We start from the raw sequence: 23199 nt of genomic DNA, 5'->3' as shown, positions 1-23199 counted from the left end.
TTTAAAATGAATACTATTTTTGACATTTTTTATTTTTTTTTGTGTGCGTTTTTGAGATATTTCATCCTACTCCAAATTTTTTTAATATTCACGTGTACACGAAAACATTTTTAAAGTTTAATTCCGGGTTGGGCTGGAATTCCTCATTCAGCCATGTTAACTGTGAAATCAAATATCCTTTGTAATAACGCATTCCCACCGCACGTCTGTTGCAATTTAACCTAACTTGTCAGAATTGCATACGCGATAGTTATTTAGATTCAACCCCTTCCGACAAAATATAATACCATTTCATTTCACTTCACAACATATCCCTGTTATTTATATGCAAGAGACATGAATGTACCCACTAAATGAATTAAACGGAGTAATTATGCAAACCACACAAATCTCGACATCTGTGCACCTATCATGCACAGTTTTATCACACATTCGCACGAGAGATTGCATTTGAAGAGCACTTAGCCTGCTTTTCATGAAAAAATATTGCTTAGAATCATATTTCTGTTAAAACTATCGAATACGAATACTGCACGCAACTACATTCACTCAGTATCAGGCACAGAAGAAACCTTTACATGAACTTTTTCACATTATTTTAAATAATCCTAAAAAAGTGCTTATTTAACACTAGCAGGTTACGTCATAAAAAAATACCACCGTAAAAATTGCGAAAACAATATAATTCCTGCGTACATGCGAGTAAAATAATAAAACAACTAATTTCTAAAAAATGACATGACACCTTAAACGATCACCTAACAACTTTTGAACCATTTGACTGCGTAGTTTTATATTACTATACTAGGCGTCAAATTTCAGAGGAACTAATAAGCAGCGGCATCAGCAAATGAAAGCTAAAACCGTAAGAAATCATAAAGTGGGCATTTTAAGTGCGTGTTACCATCGCGGACAGGGCCAACATTGATAGGAAGAATAAATAAATAAATTAGTTTTTTCCATAAAAATCTAATATATCATAAATTGATATTGTAAACAAAACTTACTAAAATTGAATATTAAAAGTGTTCTGTGCTCATATTTTCAAGGAACATCTTTAAAATCATCCATAATTATTGCCTTGACTATCAAGTACTTACTAAAGTTAATGAGATGCGGGATCTCGGGGTTCTACTTGACAATAAGTTAACGTTTGAGGCACATGTCAACTCAATTGTGAAAAAATCATACCAAATGTGTGGAGAGAATTCAATCCTGCGCGCACTTTTACAACTCTTTACTTTACATATGTTCTAAGTCAATTAGAATTCGCTTCTCCCGCTTGGAGCCCTCAATACAAAAAATACATTAAAAGAATTGAATCTATACAATCAAAATTTATATCGTATTGCAATTTTAGACGGTTGACGAGAATGATGAATCTACAAACTTACCTAAACTTCAAACTCTTCAAACTCGCAGGAACATGACTGACGCCACTAAATCTTTAAAAAATTCATTTGTAAATAGAACCTGCAATATGTGGTGTACAAAAATAAAATGGTTTTGAAATAAATAACATATCTTTGACATCCTTTAAAAATGAAATTTCAAAAAATAATTCCAGTTATGATGTTGCGCCTTGAATTCGCAGCCTATAATATGCAGTTCTGTATGTAAGCACATAATAAATGTACACTGTATGGTCAACTATATTTATATAATATATTATAATGTGCAACTGTGTGACCAATATTCAAAAGTAGATATATTTTAATTAATATGTATTACATTTACATTTTTAGTAATATTATAAGTTTTGTGTAGTATCATTAGTTATTTCATGGTATGTATAGTTTTTATGTGACAATATTTACAATAATAATATTATGTGGAAGCCTCTAATTGGACTTTATGATATTAATTTATAGTATAATTGTATTTTATAAATTTATAAATGTCTGTTGGCTTTCCAATGAAATAAAATAAAAAAAATAAAAAAAATAATTAAAAAATAATTAAAATTTCCAAGAAAAAAAATGCATTTTCTGTGAATCAAAAATTGAGAAAAAGGTTATATGGTAATTATAAATACTTGAAATAAGTATGCTTGTATCTGTTGTTGTAATGTACATCATTACACAACCGTTTTCAAAAACAAGAAAAAAACAAGCGTAATATCAAAATGTTTCTAAACAATTTCTGGGTTTCGATATTCTTCTCGGAACTCACGGGGCGATGCTACTCAAAGCGTCTTATCATCGTGAATTCAAAACAATATTGTTTCCATTAAATTTTCATGACCCATTTGAGAGAAAGAAATTCCCCAAATGGGTATACGGGGGGTTTCATTCTTAAGTTACTCATTCTTTACATTTTCCTAAATAAAAGTGATTTCATTATTTCTCTAAAGAAGGCCCAAACGATATTATTTTTTTAATCGTCGGCCCTTCGTAACAAAATTCGAGATGGCCCTTTTCGCGTTGCTTAATTCAATTTCGTACAAGCGTCTTATCTTTGTTAGGAAATCCACCCTTATCTACGCAAAATACCATGATACCTACTTTTATTGTTTTTGATTCAGTCTACTTGAAAAGGACGTGGTCGTTTTTTATTCATAAGAATGCACACGTCACTGCATTATTTTCCCAATTTGCAATTTTTCAGTTTTGTTGTAATGTTAGTGTTAAAGGACGCGAAATAAGTAATTAAGCTATACTGTGGGCATAACTACTAGCATATAGTTAAGTGTTAAATATTTTTCTATTGTTGCTATACTATGGTTGCTATCCCCTAAAATGCAAAAAAAAATATGCTTCGATGTCCTCTTACTTTTCCATCAGAGACATTGTTTCAAATTATGAAGTTACTGGACGCTAGACAATCATTTTTTAAATAGTCATTGACACATTTGTGGTCATGTGGTACAAAAGAAGATCCCAACAAAATGCCCGTACGAGTTTTTTTCTGTAATTTAAATTATTTAATACAAAAAACACGTACGACTTTTGCTCAGAGAAATTTCTGTTTTGTGGCCTCAAGAGTGTTCAATGTCCTGGATGAATATATTAAGTTCTCCAAAACGAAAGCTTTTTTCAGGAGAGGTGTACAAGTTTGAATTTCGTCTAAGGGAGGAGATCATTGCAGGAAACTGCTACGAGACACTGCACATATTTATATATAGTACTATTAAACGTCTTGTCCAGATGTTAATTAATATGTATGTTTATGCAATCCACCCTTCTACTTTCCACTATGATAACAACCCTGTGTTGAGTTTGGATACAAATTCCAACTCAACATAGGGCTTTTGGCCTCAAAGAGTAAGAAATTTGTTACATTTTTTGTAATATATATTTTTGTATGAATAAATAAGTCAATGTACGCTTAGTAAAGAAAGCAAAGTAATACGTGGAACAGAATGATAATCAAACCTTAATTTAAGCAAAAACGCTTGAAAATACCTTAGCTATCGGTTCAATTAAAAGTCTTTCTATCATGTAATTTTTTTTTCAATAATATAATTTTTTAGTTAGTTTAGTTTTATGGAGTCTTTATTCAATAAAATATACATATTATTACAATATTAATACATTTTAAAGAAAACAAAGTATTAAGATATATTTTATCCCGATAAACTATTCAATAATAGTTTGTCATCGGGTGCTCAGACATTAGTTTTAATTAATAATCAAATAAGAAGAGTACAGACATAACACTGAATACGTATAAAATAATAAACATAGAAATAGTTTAAAGATTTTTTAAATTTTTTTTAAGTATGAAAATAGAGTAAAATAATACAATTAAAATTAAAGAATAGTAATTTACTTTAATATATTTTAAATATAAGGAAAAAAAATAATAGACACATATATAAATAGTGTGTGCTCATAAATGTAATCAAAACAAGATAAAAAATAAATTAAACAAAGTAAAGTAAATCGAGAATTTCAATTTATATCTACAGAAAAAAAAAATAATAAGAAAATTAAAAGTACATATTAAAATTAAGATCTACAAAATGTAAATGAAATAAGAAAGTAATACAAGAAAAGAAAAGGTTAACCCAAGAAAATAACAAAAATGTATTCAATGAGGGATAAAAAAAAAATATATATCTAAATATTTATATAAAATAAAAAAAAAATAATAATAAATCAATATAGGAACGTTTTATCTACTAACCACTTACGTAATAGAAACTTAATTTTATTTTTACTATGACATAAACATTATAAAGCTAATAAAAAAAACAGTAGGAAAGTTATCTCAGTGAGACGAATCAATTTTTTTAGAAGGGGATATGGAATGTCAGTTAGAATGAAGAATACAGTTCTGTGAGTGAAATAGAACTTACAATTATTTTTACGACACCAAAAAAACGCACGTCAAAGGTTGGCCATAACGATTGTAAAGTTAATGTATGTACATCATTAATTTTGATAATTTATGAAATCTACTCTAAAGGGATTTGGATATTCCGTCTAGACGAGGTTTTTCAAACCGCTTATAATATCTTCCCGCCAGAGTAAATAGGTAAATCTACCCTATATTTTGTTATGAAGACATCAGGTGTATTACCACGCTAGAATTTAAGCGAACGAAGGTGTTTACGAACGTTCACACGTATCGTAATTAGCGCTAACTAGTATTGAATTTTACGGTTTTGCTTTTCTGTTCTCAAACAACGCTCTAATTTTTTGCTTTTGTTAAAAGAAGTCAAATTTCCATGCAAATTAATGCTAATAAAAAACGTATTCTATTGCATTTTAAGTATTTCTTAAGGTTATTATTAATTCAAAAGCGCTGTTTTCTTACATATAAGAAAGAAATAATATATACAAAAATTGATTTATAATAGACAAAAAAGATGTGAATTTCATCAAATTGAGACACTATTTTGACAATTGGATTTCAGAGATTCAAACGCAACCCATGTAGTATAAATTTTTAGTGGTTTTCATGCATGTTTATTTGTTAAATACAAAAAATAAACACCTTAAAGTTAATACAATTAAAATTAAAAATTAATGTTAATACAACAAAAATAGAAAGAAAAAAATAAGCAATAAAAGGCAAAGAGACATGACATTTTTATTCAATGACACTTATTCTACGATTATAACTATTCTAACATTGCTGATATTTTTAAGATAAAGTAAAGTTTTTATTAATCAACTCCATTTAATCATTTCAAAGATGGTAAAGAGTCATTTACATTTGTTAGATTGTAGTGCTTTCTAAGTTTAATTTTGTATGGGTACTATTGTGTACCATATTTACGTGTATACTTCATTTTTTAATTCCTTTAATTGTTATTATTAATACTATTTTTTTAGATATAAAATAATTTGCTTATATTTATTATACTTATAAGAAAACAGTTTTATTTTATTTTTATTTTTTAAGAAATATTTGCGTTCTTATGATTAACCCAAATATTTAATTTTGAGGGTCATTTTCAACGAGTTGTAAATAACTCACTATTGGAAAATGGATTTTCTTAATTTCTTAACATGGTTGATTTATTTTTTTATTTTTTTACAATCCAAATCTAAGTATGTTCTTTATACAAATCTGCTGTGTTATATTTCAACTTGATTTTATTGTTTTTCACATTTATTTGAAGTGTTTATATTCCATTAAATATGTATCTTTGTAGGGTAAAAGGCACTGGAATTTATTAATATATAAATAATATCCTTAGTTTTATTCCGTATGAAGTTTTTTTTTTTTTTTCGATCAAAATGCATTTTAATTGCGTTCAATTTATTATATTTTTATAATTTTTACCAATTTTCGTTTATAATTTTAGAACTTAATAATGGTCACAACAAAACCTGACTAACGGTGAAAATATTGTAGTTAAAATAAAAAAAAGGACAAATGTATTTTTCATTTTAATTAAAATGTAGATGCACCAAAAATGACACTCACGTTTTTCAGTTTTATTTACTTTTAAAATATTATTATTGTTTTGTAATTGTGTGGAATTAAAACGAATTTTTGAAGTACGCGAAGCAATGGCCTTACATTTGATGCATTTCACTTTCGTATTGGCGTCGTCTTCGGCTTTATACGAACTCCAAACGAAAGCTCGTGTGTTACTAATATTGCCATCTTTCAGTGCGGGATATACGAAGTTTAATATTATATTATATGTACTTGTCTAGTAGATCACGCTGCTTTCGTAAGCCGGATTTACAATGATATGAAGATTTCGTCTTCTATACCAAGATTACATATATTATGTATGCATGAATATACTCGTAAATACATGTTACATATTATAACGGTTTTCACATCTTATTCAACTCTCATCAGAGAAGTCAAATATTGATACATTACAAATTTGGAAGAAAACAGAAAGAAGATCCAGAAAAGAGAAGTAATTTAACTTTTGTGTGGCTTAGGTGTCACACTAGTCGACATTCGATACAAGATTTGATATCTTTCTTATTTTTTTATACGATAAAGTTGTATTTTTTATAATCTTTAAATGGACATTTACACACTGGATTTGGAAAGTAAAATTTGTATAATCATGCTGCATTTTAAAACAAAAATATTTAACCTTACTACCCGAAGAATGATGTCAGTAAATACAGCGATACATCTGTATTAGAGGGAGCACCAAGATAAAACATATTACGAGTAAGACATTGACGCTGTTCTGCAGCCGCTGGAGCCGGTGTTGTGTGAAACAAATTCAGTCGGTTGGTGACAGCGATGGGGGATGTACGCGAGAATGAGCGGCGGATTTATGTTCTTTTTGCTATAACAGGGCTAAATTATATGTTTATTTTTATTAATTATGAAAAAGGAATTATTAGACTGTATGTAACTATGTTTTTTTTTCAAATGTCTCAGCTTTAGAATATTCTGTCTTTCGCTTGTGGTAATATAATGTTACATCACCACGCGCAAGGGGATTATTTAACTTAGTCTTTTAAGAGTTAAACAATGTTTGCGTTTCCTAAAAATGCGGGGTTTATAGTCTATAATCGATGACGCACACACGGGGATAATAATTTCAAATGAAATTATAGTGCTACGACCGATGAAGCAAGTCAGCGTTTACTATTGAATGCAATACATTATATTCTGCGAAACACGAGATAACGTCCTGCAGTACATTAATATCGTCCCTACCATGGAGAAATGAACAACAAAGAAATGCGGTCTATAAAGAGAAAACAAGGCATGGTAACGTCCAGCTCAGTCAGTCAGCATCAGTCACGTTTCACCTGAAATAGTGCGATGACCGAAAAAAGCAACGTCATCATTGTCTATACAATCCAATATAAGATATAATGCAACTCTATCAGTATTGCGCATGAAATCGGGAGCATCGTTCTGCAGTACATTCACATCGTCTTTACCAAGAAGAACTGAACTACAGAGGAACGTCGCCTATAAAGAGACCACAAAATGCAGTCAAAGTCAGTCAGCTCAACTAGTTCAGTTCAGTCAGTCAGTCCAGCTCGACGAAATCACTCAGTTCCAGCATATAGTTTAAGTGCATTTTCGCCACGTAAAAAATACGCAATAAACAGCTACCTCGTATTTTCTGTAAATCTCTAACTAAGATCTAAGATCTCCACCAGCCCTCAGCAACCAAAATCCTTCAAAAGTATCCAAGGAAAGTGCATTTTTACATGAAGAGGTATGTATTCATTCTAAAGTGGCAGCTTAAACAGAAAAAAAAGCTGATCGATGATGTGGTATGTCGAGGAATGGAAAGTGTCCCCTTCTTAGAAGAGAGAAGTAATAGACTATGATAAGAAAGGTAAATTTAATTATCAGCAAGATATTTTGGTGCTCAAGGGTTGTGATGAAAGTCATATAAAAAAGAGAGGTTGAAAATTAATGTGCTGATAAAAACGAAGCCACTTGAGTTTGGTGCCAAAGAATTATACATGGTCGTATATTTTTAGATTGAAAATAAAGCGAAAGTTTTGGCTCTGCCAACGCTCTTGGCTCTAGATCTTTAGAAGGTCAATGAGTTTTGTATGTAATGTTATATTTTCACTTTTTTTTTTTTAGCCTTGACTTTCAAATTTTTTAAATAATTATTGATGTATTAAATTATAGCGCTTTTACACTTAAATATTACGTAGCCAGGGTAAAGGCTTGGCTTAACCGACATTAAAAAGAAAATCAGTTTCAAAAATAGGAATCAAGTTAATGTTTAGTGGTGTTCGAATCTCCGATCTACGATCAGTTTTTTCGTGAAATTACCGCTGTAATATAACCTGATTTGGTTCAACCCGTTTAACAGGACTCAGACCTTTTGTTTTCGACACCTGAGCCCCTCAAACGCAAGAGTTATTAGAAACGTGGACCGAATTAACGACGAGATGTGACGTAACCGCGTCGATGGCGTCGCAAACGAGTAACGTTTTAAAGCACATGCTTGTGACACATTAAGCTATCTGTTTCATAAATGTTTACAATATTTTGACATGGTCTTAGAGAGAGATTATTGGAAAATAATTCATGTTCAAATAACTCAAAGTACATAATTAGGGATAAAAAAATCGAATGATATTTAATTTAATGAATTAAAAAATCTAATAAAATTGATTGAACGAATAATCCATTTACAGGTTTCCCTAGATAATAGAGATGAGCGTTTCGGTTATTTTGGCTTATGGTCACTTAAACCCATGGGAGGGGGGAGCCCTCAGAATTCAGAGATAGGTAAGAATCGTTGAAATTCGTAAATCCATGGGGTGGGGATAGTCACGGATTTCCAAAGATCTTTAATTTTTTTTAATTTTAAATTTTATTTTATAAAGTTACAACATACGAACAAAAATAAATAAATAATAAAGTACAGAAAAAAAAACGAAACGGAATACTACACCAAAAAAGAGGCAACCTCTTGTGCTTGCTGTGGGATTATAATATTGATAATTTAAGTACAAAATAAAAATACACATATATATTTTTTTAAATTAAGGTATATGAAACATTTTTTTATAAATAAGTGGAAATACATATGCATGCAAATGCGCATGCGTGCGCTCGCATGTATAATTATACACACATATACACTCACACATACACACACTCACACGCACATACACATATACCCACATACATACTATAACATCGTCTTCTTCTTAAGAATTAGCCCGTTTTTCTCTTCCAAAATTTTTTCCATGTTTTTCTGTCCTGGGCACTCTGTTTCCATCCATGGCCCACGATTTCAACGACATCGTCAGTCCATCTCCTCTGTGGTCTCCCTACTTTCCTTTTACTTTCGAAAGGTCTTCAGTTTAGTATTCTGGGGTCCACCTATCGACTTCTTGTCTTGCCACATAACCCGCCTACTGCAGTTTTTGTCTTCCTACTCTTTCTGCGATATCGGTCACCTTTCTACGACATCTTATCTCGTCATTCCTTCGGTCCATTGGGTTTCCTAAGGAGACGCCCAACATTTGTCTTTCCATAGATCGCTGAGTGCACTTAATTTTGTGAAGACTTCTAGCAGTGAGTGACATGGTTTCAAGACCGTATGTTGCCACCGGCAGAACACAAAAGTGGTAGACTTTGGCCTTCAGATTATTTAGGATTTTTTTATTTCTGAAAACGTGTTTCAGTTTTCCAAACGCAGCCCAACTTAACTCAATTCGTCTAGACAATTCCGCAGTTTGATTAAATTTTCCCAATTTGATTTTTTGCCCAAGGTAAATGTACTCGTCAACAGAACCGATAGTTTTACTTCTGGTACATATGTTGCTAGGCATTGGACTCAAAATCTTGGTTTTGTCCGATCTTTCTAGAGGCTTCGTATAATTCTTTTACCATAGATTCCAGTTCATTTACCTCTTCACTTATTGTTACTATATCGTCTGCAAAACGGAGGTGATTTAGATACTTGCCATCTAGTTTTATGCCTTTTTTATTCCAATTTAGCATCCTGAAAACGTCTTCTAAGGCTAATGGAGATATCGTGTCACGCTGTTTTCCACCCTTTTTGATATTGATTTTCTCCGTCTTTAGATCGTCGTTTACTTTTACATCCAAGTCAGCATTTTTATATACATATTTAATCAACCTCGTGTATTTAGAATCAATCCTGGCATTTTCTAAAATAAGATTTCTAAATTGCTTAACAAAAGAATTTCAAGTACTGTAGAAAAAATACTTAATTTTTAAATAAAAAACTTAAATGTGACTTAAATGTTGAATAGCAACGTTTAATTAAGGAGGTTGATAAACCAATATTTTTACTGATGTAATAACTTATCAATGTTTGATTATGTCCAAATGCTTGCAGACTGGCTGGATTTCCTCCCTAGGGAGTTGTTCATATTTAAATTTATTTCAACAGAGAGGGAAAACATTTTTGAGAAGGTAATATGGAAGTCTAGGCATTTACAGGGCTTGTGACCTGCCATTGGCTGGTTTAAGTGGCCACTTTACACACTATGTAACATTCACAATTTTGCCTATGTTTAAACATCCAAATTTCTTCAATTCTTCTTAATAATTTTTAATACTATCTCTGGACGCAGATGTAATATTTTATTCATTTAAAAAAGAACCATTGCTTTTAAAGTTAAAACTAATTATAAAAAATGTGTTAAATAAGTTACCTGAATTTTTTGCTGCCGTAAAGATTATTTAATAAAAATAGAAAATAAACGACCTAGTATATCAAATGCGTGAGTCGAGATTTTTTTTTTAATTTCCCGATAAGGTTTCCATTTCAGTGACCGCAAAAGGCCACTGATTGCATCTGACGGGTATTAATTTGCGTTTATATTTTTTTTTGTGAAAAGGGAAGCTGACAGTTTTTTACCCGACACGATTTGAAACCAGGATACGAAAAATACATAAACGTAATTTCGTACGAAATATCTCAACAGAGAAGAAGAGATAAGACACACACTCTACAATGTCTACAGTGGTGAAATAATTGTAAGGGTAACATAATTCAAAGCTACAGGGCATATAGGCAGAGCATATAGGCAGGGCATATAAGTTCATGCTTTTACCAGCTGAGACAGATTAAATGCATACGCAAAAATTTGCCAGTTGATGCCGCCCGTCAATTAATAAATGCGTTTGTAGTGTCTAGAGTCGATTATTGTAATGGTATCTACGCAGGTCTACCAATGAATGAAATGACTCGCCTACAGGCTGTACTAAATGCCCCAGCGAGACTTATTTTTGGAATCTCTAAATTCAATCATATCACTCCACTACTTCGGGAATTGCACTGGCTACGTTTTCCACAGAGGGTGGAATACAAACTCTGTTGGCTCATGTATAAGTCACTGCACAACTCTGCTCCAGAATATCTAAGGGAACTCTGCATTCCAGATGAACTAGCTGACAGACGTCTTACGCTTAGATCAGCTACATCTACGTCGAAAGGAAAAGTTAGTATAACTCTACGTGAACAGCGCACTAAATTCGGCGAACGTGCATTTGCGGTCGCAGGCCCTACGGCATGGAATGCTCTCCCAGCAGAAGTCCGAAACTGTGAGAGTGAAGTGATGTTTCGGAAGAAACTTAAAACCCACTTGTTCTCTAAATCATTTGAATAAATTCTTAGCATGTATTGGAAAAGTAATATGAAAATGTACATTATTTTTCTTAAATTAAAAAGTTAAAATTAAATTTATATCTTTATATAATCACTTTGTAAAGCGCCCTTGAGGTATTATATTACGAAAATGGCGTTAAATAAGTTATCCATAATAATAATTATTATTATATAACCACCGTTGACTCGTTCATCTTTCTTTGGGAAGATCTTATAAGTATATTTATATTTTTTTATTTATAAAATATAAAGTTACAACATGTTTACAAAAATAAACACATAATTGAGCAAAAGTACAGAAACAAAAAACAAAACGAAATACCACACCAAAAAAGAGGCAACTTATTGTGCTTGCTGTGGGATTACAATATTAATAATTTAAGTACAAAATACACATATATTTAAAAAAATTAATGAAGCTACATAAAACATTTTTTTGTAAATAAGTTCATATACATATGCATGCAAACGAGCAAGCATGCGCACGCATGTATAATTACACACATATATACACGCACATACACATATCTAGGCTCCTATCTGATAAAATTAAAATATTTCATTATTGAAAACGAGGAATTAAAATTATAAATCAAAAACTAAAATGCGCCCTGTAGCTGCAATCGTGCTTGGATATATTGTAATGCCCCCTTGAGGTATTTTTTTATAAAAATGGCGCTTTGTAAATGATTAAACTATAATAATAATAATAACCAACAGTGCGATTCGGAATGTTCTCGCAGGGTATAGAAAGCGTTATTTGTACGAAAACTGCATGCTAGCAACGCGTTCTCCATCCGCGCGAGAACGTTTAGAAAATCAGCCCAGGAAAGGTCTATGGCGTTTCTTCATTTTTCAAAACAAATAATAATTACCTGTTGGCCATGTGTATATTGCACCGCCGTGACCAGGCAAGAGGCTGCGGATCTAGAGGCCGACCTCGCCCCCTGAAGCGCGGAGGCTGGATACTGCGCCTGCGCCTGCAGAGCCCCCAACTGGAGGGACGCGGCCTCCAGCGAGCCTGGCCTCATCCCGGGGGCTGAAAACATTAACAGTTATTAATAAATTATTAGTTATACATCGTGTCATCCGCTTCGGAGATTACTACCTCATCGTCATGGCTAATTTATAAATAAATAAATGTAAAATATCATACTTCAAAGTTAATAATCCTTTTGTATTAAATATATCATTTTATACATTGTGTCACATACGCTTTTTTACATCAGAGTAATAATTTGCGCCACCTTAAAGAGAAGCTATTTAGCACTTTTGTATAGAACAAAAGCGTTCCAAATGTATGGTTTGGTTTTTAGTTTTACATCAAACGTGTAACGGACGGTTTCGGTTTGCGCTTGAAATTCTAGACCCGAATACCTACGGTACGTTGTATTTATTTATTTATCTTTTAAAGGACTGAGTTGATTAAAAAAATGACCAACACAAATATTTATAATACATACCGGCACAATTGAAGGCATTGGAAGCAAAGATCGGATCAAATACTTTCATAATCAACTATTATGATCGTCTGGAGTACTTTCATATTCTTAGTTTAGAATTCAGAAGGATTTTAGCTGGTTTGATATTCTTGCACAAATTAATATCTATCTGTATAGATGCCCATGATATCCTTGCTCAGATTAACCTTAATGTACCTCGCCGCGCGCCGTAACTTGCGTACCAATCCTGTCTTTGCTGTGGGAAATTATAAAACTAACATTGGATTCTTTTCCCCTCTGCCAAGGATCCTCAGAACAGTAAACGAAATCTCACTGAACGGTACTGTCGATGTGTTCCTACAGCAAGGACAGGCATTTAAGAAGCAAGCAGTGTTGTCTCTCCTGACTCGCGATGTCACACTTGCCATTTTCGCCTAGATTATGCTATATACATACCTTTTGTTAATTATACACTTTGTTAATTTAACTAGAGTTTAAGAATGTTCAGATTAAGTATTACTCATTGATGCCAATCTATCAGGGCTAACTTAAGCCTGTTGATTGGCTTAAAAAAATATATATAGCAACCTCCAAAAAAAAATTTTTTTGGTTATGATGTCATTCTGTATTTTATCAACTTTATTATTATAAAAATCATGAGTTGAGTTGCCAATGTAGTTAAAAATCATACTTCTGATGGTTTGAAAAAAGTGTTTGGAAGCAAACAGCAATATCCATTATTTATTTTATTCGACCAATGACAGGCTTGATATTTTAATTATGAAAATGGCCGTGCCATACAAATATTAAGAAAGTTTTTAGAATTCGTGTTTCTATTAAAGCTAATTTATCAGTATCTTAAAGTTTAAGTTCAGTGAAAATAACATTTCTAACATGAAGACTTTTTGGCATTAGTGTAGCAGTTTTTGTTATTTTTCTTGAAAACACCAAAACGGGAGTTTGCTATCTTTCCTTCCAATGCCCTCAATTGTATAAAATATAAATAAAAAAATTTAAAGCTTGGACAAAAAAAGTAATAATAATTACTTCGTCGAGACAAGATCTGGTCTACCTTAGTGATTGTTTAAATATAGAAAGACTTACACCGAAAAAGTCGAGATCTTGTCTCGAGTGCGACACAATCGAGACAATGGTGTATGCAAACTATAGTTTGTGCTGTGCTGATCAGAACATTAAATACCACTTGTTCCAGTAACGATGGTATATCAATTAAGCCATTTAGTAAATTCAACATAAATATAGAGTCAATGTTATTTGTACGTTTTTGTAGACTTAAGATTTTGAACATTGACTCCATTTCTCCGTAAGTGTAGTCGCCTATCTTGAGGCCAATAATCCATGCTACTTTTCTTAGCAGACGATGTTGCACCGATTTGCTTTTTTTTCGATTTATCCGGCCTGCATAGAAGGGAGATCAAATCACAGAGGCATAGACTAAAAGAGGACGGACAAGTGAATTGCTGTAAACTATTGATAACTTTGTTATTGATAATCATATAATTGTTTTTGTCTGCATGGGCGTCTCTATTACCCGGTGGAGAATTATTTTTAGGCTTTTACTAATCGCAATTCATAATAATCAAACATTTCAATTTTGATGGCCATTTTTGACGAGTTGTAAATAACTCTTTATTAAAAAATGGAAATTAAGTTGGGGTACAGTAGAGTTCGAACCTTGGACCTCTGTTCCATAAGTCCGCAACACTAGCCACGAGACCACAGCCCGATTTAATGTAAGTTCAATTCAATTAATTATTTAATTTTTGTTTCTTAGTGAAAATTCTTGGTTTCAAGTTCATTATAATAATTTATTAAAACAAACAAAACAAACAAACAAACCATCACGCCGTTTCCCCGTAAAGGAAGGCAGACAAGATAGAACTCTATCTTTGCATACATATCTCGCTTCCTCTACATTCATACATCTTCTCATGCACGCGCGCCGATTATTCTGACTTTTGACATGTCCATCTTCAAGTATTTGTTAGATTTGGTCATGCTATGTCTTTCTTGGTCTCCCTCTATTTCTGCATCCACCAACATTCCTACTGTAAATATTTTTAGCCGTTCTTTTGGTGTCCATTTGCTCGACATGTCTAAACCAGCGCAGAGCTCCTTTCTTGATTTTGTCGATAATGCCTTATCTATAAATATATATTTTTTATTATTCATTTATCCACAATACATTGTACAATTTTGACGCATCAATTTTCTACAAAAAAATCTGGTGGAGATATTTACGTGACTGGTTAAACTTAAATCCGACTATTTGAAATAACGAATTACCGGTTTCGTTCCTTCCGCGGCATCTTTAAAATAGTAGTCTTTTACAATTGTAGATTTTAATATCACTCATCTTTTATTTCCATAACACGTTTTTCTTATTTTCAAATTGTTTATTGATTCGCGATTTTGCAGAGCCAACACTACTTCAATTAAAAATGAAATAGCTTTGAAAATATGAACATTTTTGTTTTGAATTTTTCTTATTAAACTCAACTTTCATTCTTCGTAATTAATAATTGTTTGAAACAAGCAAAAGAGCACGTATTTCTTTCTCGAAAGACCGTTTGAAGTAGTCAAAAAATATTAAAATCATATTTAAAAAAAAAAAATAATATCAATAAACGTGTCTGTGTTACATTTACAGGGAAACGAAAAATTCGGAATTTATATTTAATTAATAATATTTTCATATTGTACTAATGACAAAGCATTAAATCAAAGATCTTGGGGTTGATTTAGAATCTAAGCTACCTTTTTGACTATTCATATCAATAAGATAACCTCCAAAGCATTGAGCATGTTAGGTTTCATATCGCACCTTTAGGACAAAAACGACTCATCTCAAAAAATCTACTTTTTGGGAAATCGCAAAAGAAGAATGTAAATTGTGACACCTTCGTACTCTTTCGTCGATTATTTCGTGTTTTTTGAAGTAAGCACCATATTTTGAGTTAAAAATTATTAGGCTTTCAGCTAAGAATCTATGACAAAAAAGCGTCAAAAAAAAAATTATTACAAGTTAAACAAGATATTTATTTAATATTCGATTGAAAATAAACAAACAAAAGCACTTTGGTAAATAAGATAATGACATAATTTTTATTAGGTCAGATCATATAAAGACATATTTTTATTTATTTACAAAATGACATAAACATTAATAAGTCACTAAGATTATCGATAAATTAAATAATAAAATGACATTTACTTAAATAAGTCACTAAGATTATCGGAAAATCGGAACGAAACAATCACAGAGCTAAATTCGTCGTCAACAATATTTTGAGTTTGTCCAAATTTTTGTAGACAAGGACTGGATTCAACTCTCTGGGGAGCTGTTAACATTAACATATTACAACAGAGATTAAGAAAATTTAAAAAAAGGTAATATAGAGTCAAGGCATCTACAGGGCTTATGACCTGTCATTGACTGGTTTAAGTAGCCACTTTACACACAGTGTAACACTCACCATTCTGCTCATATTTGAACATCTATATTCCTTCAATTCTTCCATATGTTGATGTTTGTGAAGTTAAAAAGCTGAAACCTTTATTTATGCGAGTGAGATAATTGAATTATTTTACCCTCATACTAGGCAACGCAAACATGAAGAAGTACAGAAATTTAAAAAAAAAAAATTTCAGGCGTTGCCTAGTATGTAGGTGAAATCATTCAATTAGATTAATCTCACTCGCATAAATAAATGTTTCAGCTCTTTAACTTCACAAACATCAACAGATGGAAGAATTAAAGGACTTAAGATGTTCAAATATGGGCAGAATGGTGAATGTTACAAAGTGTGTAAAGTGGCCACTTAAACCAGCCAATGACAGGTCATAAGCCCTGTAGATGCCTAGATTTCTATATTACCTTCTTTAAAATGTTCTTCATCCCTGTTGTAATATGTTAAATTGGTCATTTGAATATTTAAAGAAAATAAAGTAAACATGTCATTCGTATCGGAATAAAATCGACTCAACCGACTTTTGGTCACAATAAATATGTTTGTTTATAATATTCTATAGTTATTGGACACTCTAATTTAATGATCAAAAATAAATAATTATAAATTTTTATTTAATTTTATAATGACCGTAATACATTTATTCATTTTTGACCATTAGATTTAGAATGTCCAATTACAGTAGCACGTCCAATTATTACAGCGTATCTAATTACTACAGCACTAACCCTAGTGCGCTATTCCGAATAATTAATATCATAATATGACCACATAACCAAATATCGCACGCAGTTACACTGGCTGAGCATCGTGTATACAAGAAATATTCACGTTTTATCACTTCTTCGCAATATTTTAAATAATCCCACTTCACCTGTTTACCTGAGAGAGCTCTTCTAACATCTATCACAACATGGACAATCTTGTCGTTTTAGTAACGAGAGAACCCTTTCAATACCCTTTCACCGCTCTAATTTTCTTGCCTGCTCTTTCACAGTTGTAGCTGCCCGATTGTGGAATAATCTTCTCACTAATGTTAGAGATGCAACTTCTTAATTTACATTTAAATCAAGATAAAAAATCTAAATATTTTACTTGCTCCTTTCTCTTTCTTCTTTCCTTCCTACCTCCTTTCCTCTCTTTATAGTATAGTGTTATTATTATTTTTTTAGTTAATTTTCAATTTTAATTTTGTATTAAATCATAAGATTCAGTATATAATTCCTTAGAAAATGTCCATGAACTTGTAATTTTCTTAAACTGATCGGTTTGGGTATGTAGGAAGAAATTTCCTAAAGGCAATATTCCCGCCTTTATATGTATATACACGGTGTTTCAGGACCCGACCGCAAACTTCAGAGGAGTATTCCTCCTGGTGAAATTTTAAAAAAACCTAAAAAAAAAATTTAAAAAATCATTATTTAATGTACATTTTTTTTCAATTTTAAAATTGAGTAAAAGTTTAATTTCTTGGACAAGCATCCCTTTCACAAACCCCTACCTCCTTACAAAAAAAAAACATTTAACTCACGAAACGATACACACCAGACGCGGACAATGGAAGCGGCTGGGTGGGGGACGTGTATCGGTTAATGGAAGAAATACTTAACTGAAAAATTGAGGGTCTATTTTGAAATTTCAAAACAAGATTCTTTTTTTTATATTTAGTTTTCGGAAAAAAAATATTGGGATTTTTTAAAAGTTTATCACGGGAAATGTTCTTCTAAAGTTTTATGGTCGGGCCCTGAAACACCGTGTATATTGTGTGTGTATATAAAGTGTTTAATAAATACGAAACAATACACACTAGACGTGGACAGGGAAGCGGCTGGGTAGGGGATGTGTATTGGTTTGTGGAAGGAATGCTTGACTGAGAAATTGAGAATTGACTCTATTTTGAGATTTTAAAAATAGATTTGTGTTTTTTAAATTAGCTTTCGGAAAAAAAAATATTATGATTTTTTAAAACGTTTACCATGGGAAATGTTGCTTTGAAGTTTTGTGGTCGGGCACTGAAACACTGTGTACATTGTGTATGTAGCAGTGGCGAATGGTGATTTTATTTACATGTAAGCTATAAAAAAATATCATATATTGGTACCTACATAGGAGGTTCAAATATCATATAGTTGTACCTACATAGGAGGTACATAATATAATGTAAGTAATATATACTATAAATTGATATTTTTCTGAGGTTCTGTGTGATACAACAACTCTCATCCATGAAATCAACTCAAACGATGTAACTTCGTGATATATTATATTATATAGATATATTATCTCGTAATATAATATATCACGAAGTACTCGTATAATTCATTAAAAATAAATAAAAAATACCACTATGAATTCAGTCGATATTAGGTATTCAATTGAAATGTCAACTGGCCGAATTGTTCTAGTAATTACTAGTGCAAAAAACGGCCGCGTGGAGCGCTATATGTCCTGCAATATGACGCATGAAAGTAATTATGGTCTAATGTCAAAAATACCATCTCAAAGAAAAATAGCCCTTAAGAAATACTGTTTGAAATACTGTTTTCCAAATCAAGAATCTTCAAATAATTTGTGTAATCTGCAAGTTTAATCTAGAAGTAAAAACCTGCACTGGGGTTAAGACATTCAAAATAAAGTATATTTATTTGTATGAAAAAATAAGCTGGAATAATCGGCTAGTTTCTTGGCTCACCGCAGGCGCTGGGCGCGCTTTATTAATATTAACATTAGGATAAAAATAAAAACGGTGGAAATGATTTAAAATAAATTGTAATTATTTTTTTGTTTTTCTGTAAAGAAAGTTACAGTAAAACATTATTATGGTTAGTCAAATATAATGGTAAGCTGCGCATAATCGCTTCTATACACGGTTCACCCCTGGTATGTAGGTATATAAAGTGTTAATAAATAAAATACATTCTTAAATTTTCACTTATGTGATTAAAATTCTTAAGTAACGTGAATTTTTAAAATTTTAATGAAAAAACCCACAAATTCTTGAGATGTTGTGCAGAAGAAAAGTAATTATCAAAAAGCCGGAATGCATAAATTAGAACTAGGTACAGCGTCGCAGTCGTAAGCACTCTCGATAATTGAAAACTGCATACTGTTCCATCAGGAGTAGTATTCCTGTAGTTCTCTTGTTTATTTTTTCACAACTTTTGGTTTATTGTCTTTCTTGAAATATCAAAAGACGTTCGTCATTATTTTATATCATTTTCAATTAACAATATTATGAGTTTTTCAAAATTTTTGTAGACAATTACTGGATTCAACCTCCGAGGAAATTGTTAATATTAAAATATTACAAAAGAGATGAAAAACATTTTAGAGAAAGTAACACAGAAGTCTAGGCATCTAGGCATCTAGGAAAATCGGAACAAAACAATCACAAAACTAAATTCGTTCGCAAAAAAAATTTAAAAAGGTAATATAGAAGTCAAGGCATCTACAGGGCTTATGACCTGTCATTGACTGGTTTAAGTAGCCACTTTACACACTGTGTAACATTCACCATTCTGCCTATATTTGAACATCTATATTTCTCAAATTCGTATTGCGTAAAAACGCAATTATAAAATATGTAATAAAAATAAACTAATAACACAGAAATTCTATTCATGACATAAGTCAAAAACTTTGGTACTATCATACATAAGATACGATCAGGTTAACGAAGTTAGTCGTAAACTTTGTAGCAGTTTACACCGGTGGCGAACGATAATTTTATTTACAGGTAAGCTATAAATAAATATAATTTATTTGTACCTACACAGTAAGTACATAATATAATATTTTGTTAGATTACAGAATACCGGGAATGAATATGCATCACATTTTTATATATTTAGTTTATCTCTGCCTAACTTAAAAAATAAAGTGACCAACATATTTTTATCAAAAAGAGCAAATCGTCTTCAGAAGATTGGGTTGGAATAGTTATAATTTGATTGATTAATGTATTTTGTAATTGTATAATTTCTTTAAAATATGTATGTACTTCAAGTAATTAATAATGTGTACGGTACGAGTATATTAATATTTCATACTCGATTTTTTTAAATATTTTTATTTTTAAGCAGTCTTTATAGCACATATATGTAAATGGCAGAAATGCCGCATATAAATAAATAAATAAATAATGTAAGTTGTATAATACCTACTAAGTTGCTAATTTTTCTTGGGTTCTATGTGATACAACAACTCTCATCTATGAAATCAACTCAAACGACTTAACTTTGTGATATGTTTTACTGTGTAGCTATATTCCCCATTAATTCAACAAACATACCAGTCAGTATTAAGTATTATCATTACGATTGAAATGTCAACTGGCCAATTTGTTCTAGAAATGAATAATTAATGCCAAAAACAGCCACGTCGAGCGCCACATGTGTCGCGAGTCATATGTCAAAAGTATCATCGCATAGAAAAATGGTCCTTAAGAAATAATTTTTAGAATACTGTTTTCCAAATCAAAAAACCTTCTAAGAATTCGTGTAATTTGAAAGTTTACTCTTAGAGAAAAATCGCGCCACTGGGTTTAACATGTTCAAAATATAGTACACTTATTTGTATAAAGAAATAAGCTGCATTAATCGGCTAGTTCCTTGGCTCACTACTGGCGCTGGACGCGCTTTATTAATTTTTATTTTATATTGGGAGAAAATGCAAGATTTTATTTTATTTCTTAAAATAGTAATCAACAATATTTTGAGTTTGTCCAAATTTCTGTAGATAAGGACTGGATTCAACTTCCTGGGGAGCTGTTTATATTAACATATTACAACAGAGATGAAGAACATTTAAGAGAAGATAATATAGAAGTCTAGGCATCTACAGGGCTTATGACCTGTCAATGGCTGGTATAATTGGCCACTTTACACACTGTGTAACATTCACCATTCTGCCCATATTTAAACAGGTATGTTTTTTCAATTCTTTCATCTGTTGATGTTTGTGAAGTTAAAGAGCTGGAACCTTTATTTATGCGCGTGAGATTCATCTAATTAAATAATTTCACCTACACACTAGGCAACGCCTTAAAATGTTATTTTTTCAACTTCTATACTTCTTCATGGACCAGGTGGATTTATTAACAATATTTTAAGTTTGTCAAACATCAACAGATGAAAGAATTGAAGGAATATATATGTTCAAATATGGGCAGAATAGTGAATATTACACAGTGTGTAAAGTGGCCACTGAAACCAGTCATTGACAGGTCATAAGCCCTGTAGATGCCTAGACTTCTATATTTCCTTCTCTTAAATGTTCTTCATCTCTGTTGTAATATGTTAAGAAATAATAATTATTTGTTTTCTTTTCTGTAAATAAAGTTACCTTAAAACAGTATTATGGATAGTCAAATATAATGGTAAGCTGCGCATAATCGCTTCTATACACGGTTCGCCCCTGGTTTTCACTCACTTAAAAGATTGCAGATTTTTTTGCCAATTAATGTAAAGCAAACATTAGTCCAGAGCTTTCACTCCTAATTATGCAGATGTATGTTATCCACATGCGAATTCTGAATTGCTTGATAAATTTAAACGATTGCAGAATGTTTGTATACGTTATATCTTCAATCTTTGTAAATTTGACCACGTAACCAAATATCGCACGCAACTACACTGTCTCAGTATCAGACATAGAGGAAAAATTCACATTTTGTCACTTTTCAAAATATTTTTAATAATCCCAATTCGGTTGTTTATCTGAGAGAGCTTTTCCAACCTCTATCACAGCATGGGGTATCTCTTCGTTTTAGTAACGAGAGAACCCCTTCAATACCCATTAATCGCTCTATTTTTTTTGCCCCTTCTTTTACAACAGTAGCTACTTAATTAAATGTTAGTAAAACAAAATATATGGAAATAGGTAATAAAGCACATGGCATAACAATGAATGTAAATATTGATGGTAAAATTATTGAAAGGGTTGATGAAATGAAATACTTAGGAATTATTCTTGACTCCAGATTAAATTTAACATCACACTTTGAATATATACATAAGAAAATTTCAAAAAAGATTTTCTTCCTAGGAAGAATTCGAAAAAAAATAAATAAAAAGAGTGCAGAACTTATATACAAAACAATAATTGCCCCTCATTGGGACTATTGCTTTACTATATTATATTTAGCTAACGAGGGAGACATAAACAAGTTTGAAATACTACAAAATAGAGCAATGAGAATTATACTGAAAAAAAGCAAATATAATAGTGTTGAAAAAATGAGAAAACAATTGAACTGGATAGGAATAAAGAAAAGACTATTGTATTGTATTTGTATTTATATATAAAGTGTTTAATAATCTCATGCCAAAGTATTTTATAAGTGAAATTATATTAAATAGAAATGTACATAAATATAGGACAAGAAATAGAAATAGGATAAGACTACCACTTAAGAAAAAAACAAAATCACAAAATAGCTTAATGTATAAAGGGTTAAAACTGTATGATGAGATGCCTGAAAGTATGAAGAATGAAAGAAAACTTACGGATTTAAAAAAAAAATGTTATGTTTATTGTAATAATGTAGTTATGTAAGAAATATTTGATAAGTATTTGTTATAATTGTAAATATATTAGTTAAAATACAATGTAATATTAACTAACTTAAGTAAATAAATAAAAAAATAAAATAAAAATTGTGAAATAATCACTCACTAATGTCAAAGACTTCTTTATTTACATTTAAATCACGTATGAAATGTAATTTCCTAAACATTTGAGTTTTTTTTCTCCTCCATCT

General features: G+C 31.2%; 1 protein-coding gene across 1 annotated transcript in view; it reads right to left on the bottom strand.

Moving 5' to 3' along the window:
- The window catches only part of LOC148278025 (uncharacterized), a gene marked incomplete at its 3' end in the record, with an annotated part of 163898 nt that overhangs the window by 51864 nt on the left and 88835 nt on the right, over positions 1-23199 (bottom strand). Inside the window, exon 3 of the mRNA XM_088232020.1 lies at positions 12382-12545. Within this exon, the coding sequence (XP_088088146.1) occupies positions 12382-12545 (164 nt within the window). The remainder of the gene's footprint in view (positions 1-12381; positions 12546-23199) is intronic.

Source organism: Micrasema longulum, unplaced genomic scaffold (assembly GCF_059751315.1).
Source record: "Micrasema longulum isolate JH-2025_06_02 unplaced genomic scaffold, ASM5975131v1 h1tg000938l, whole genome shotgun sequence".
Taxonomy (NCBI): domain Eukaryota; kingdom Metazoa; phylum Arthropoda; class Insecta; order Trichoptera; family Brachycentridae; genus Micrasema; species Micrasema longulum.
This window is presented reverse-complemented; position numbering and strand designations above follow the sequence as displayed.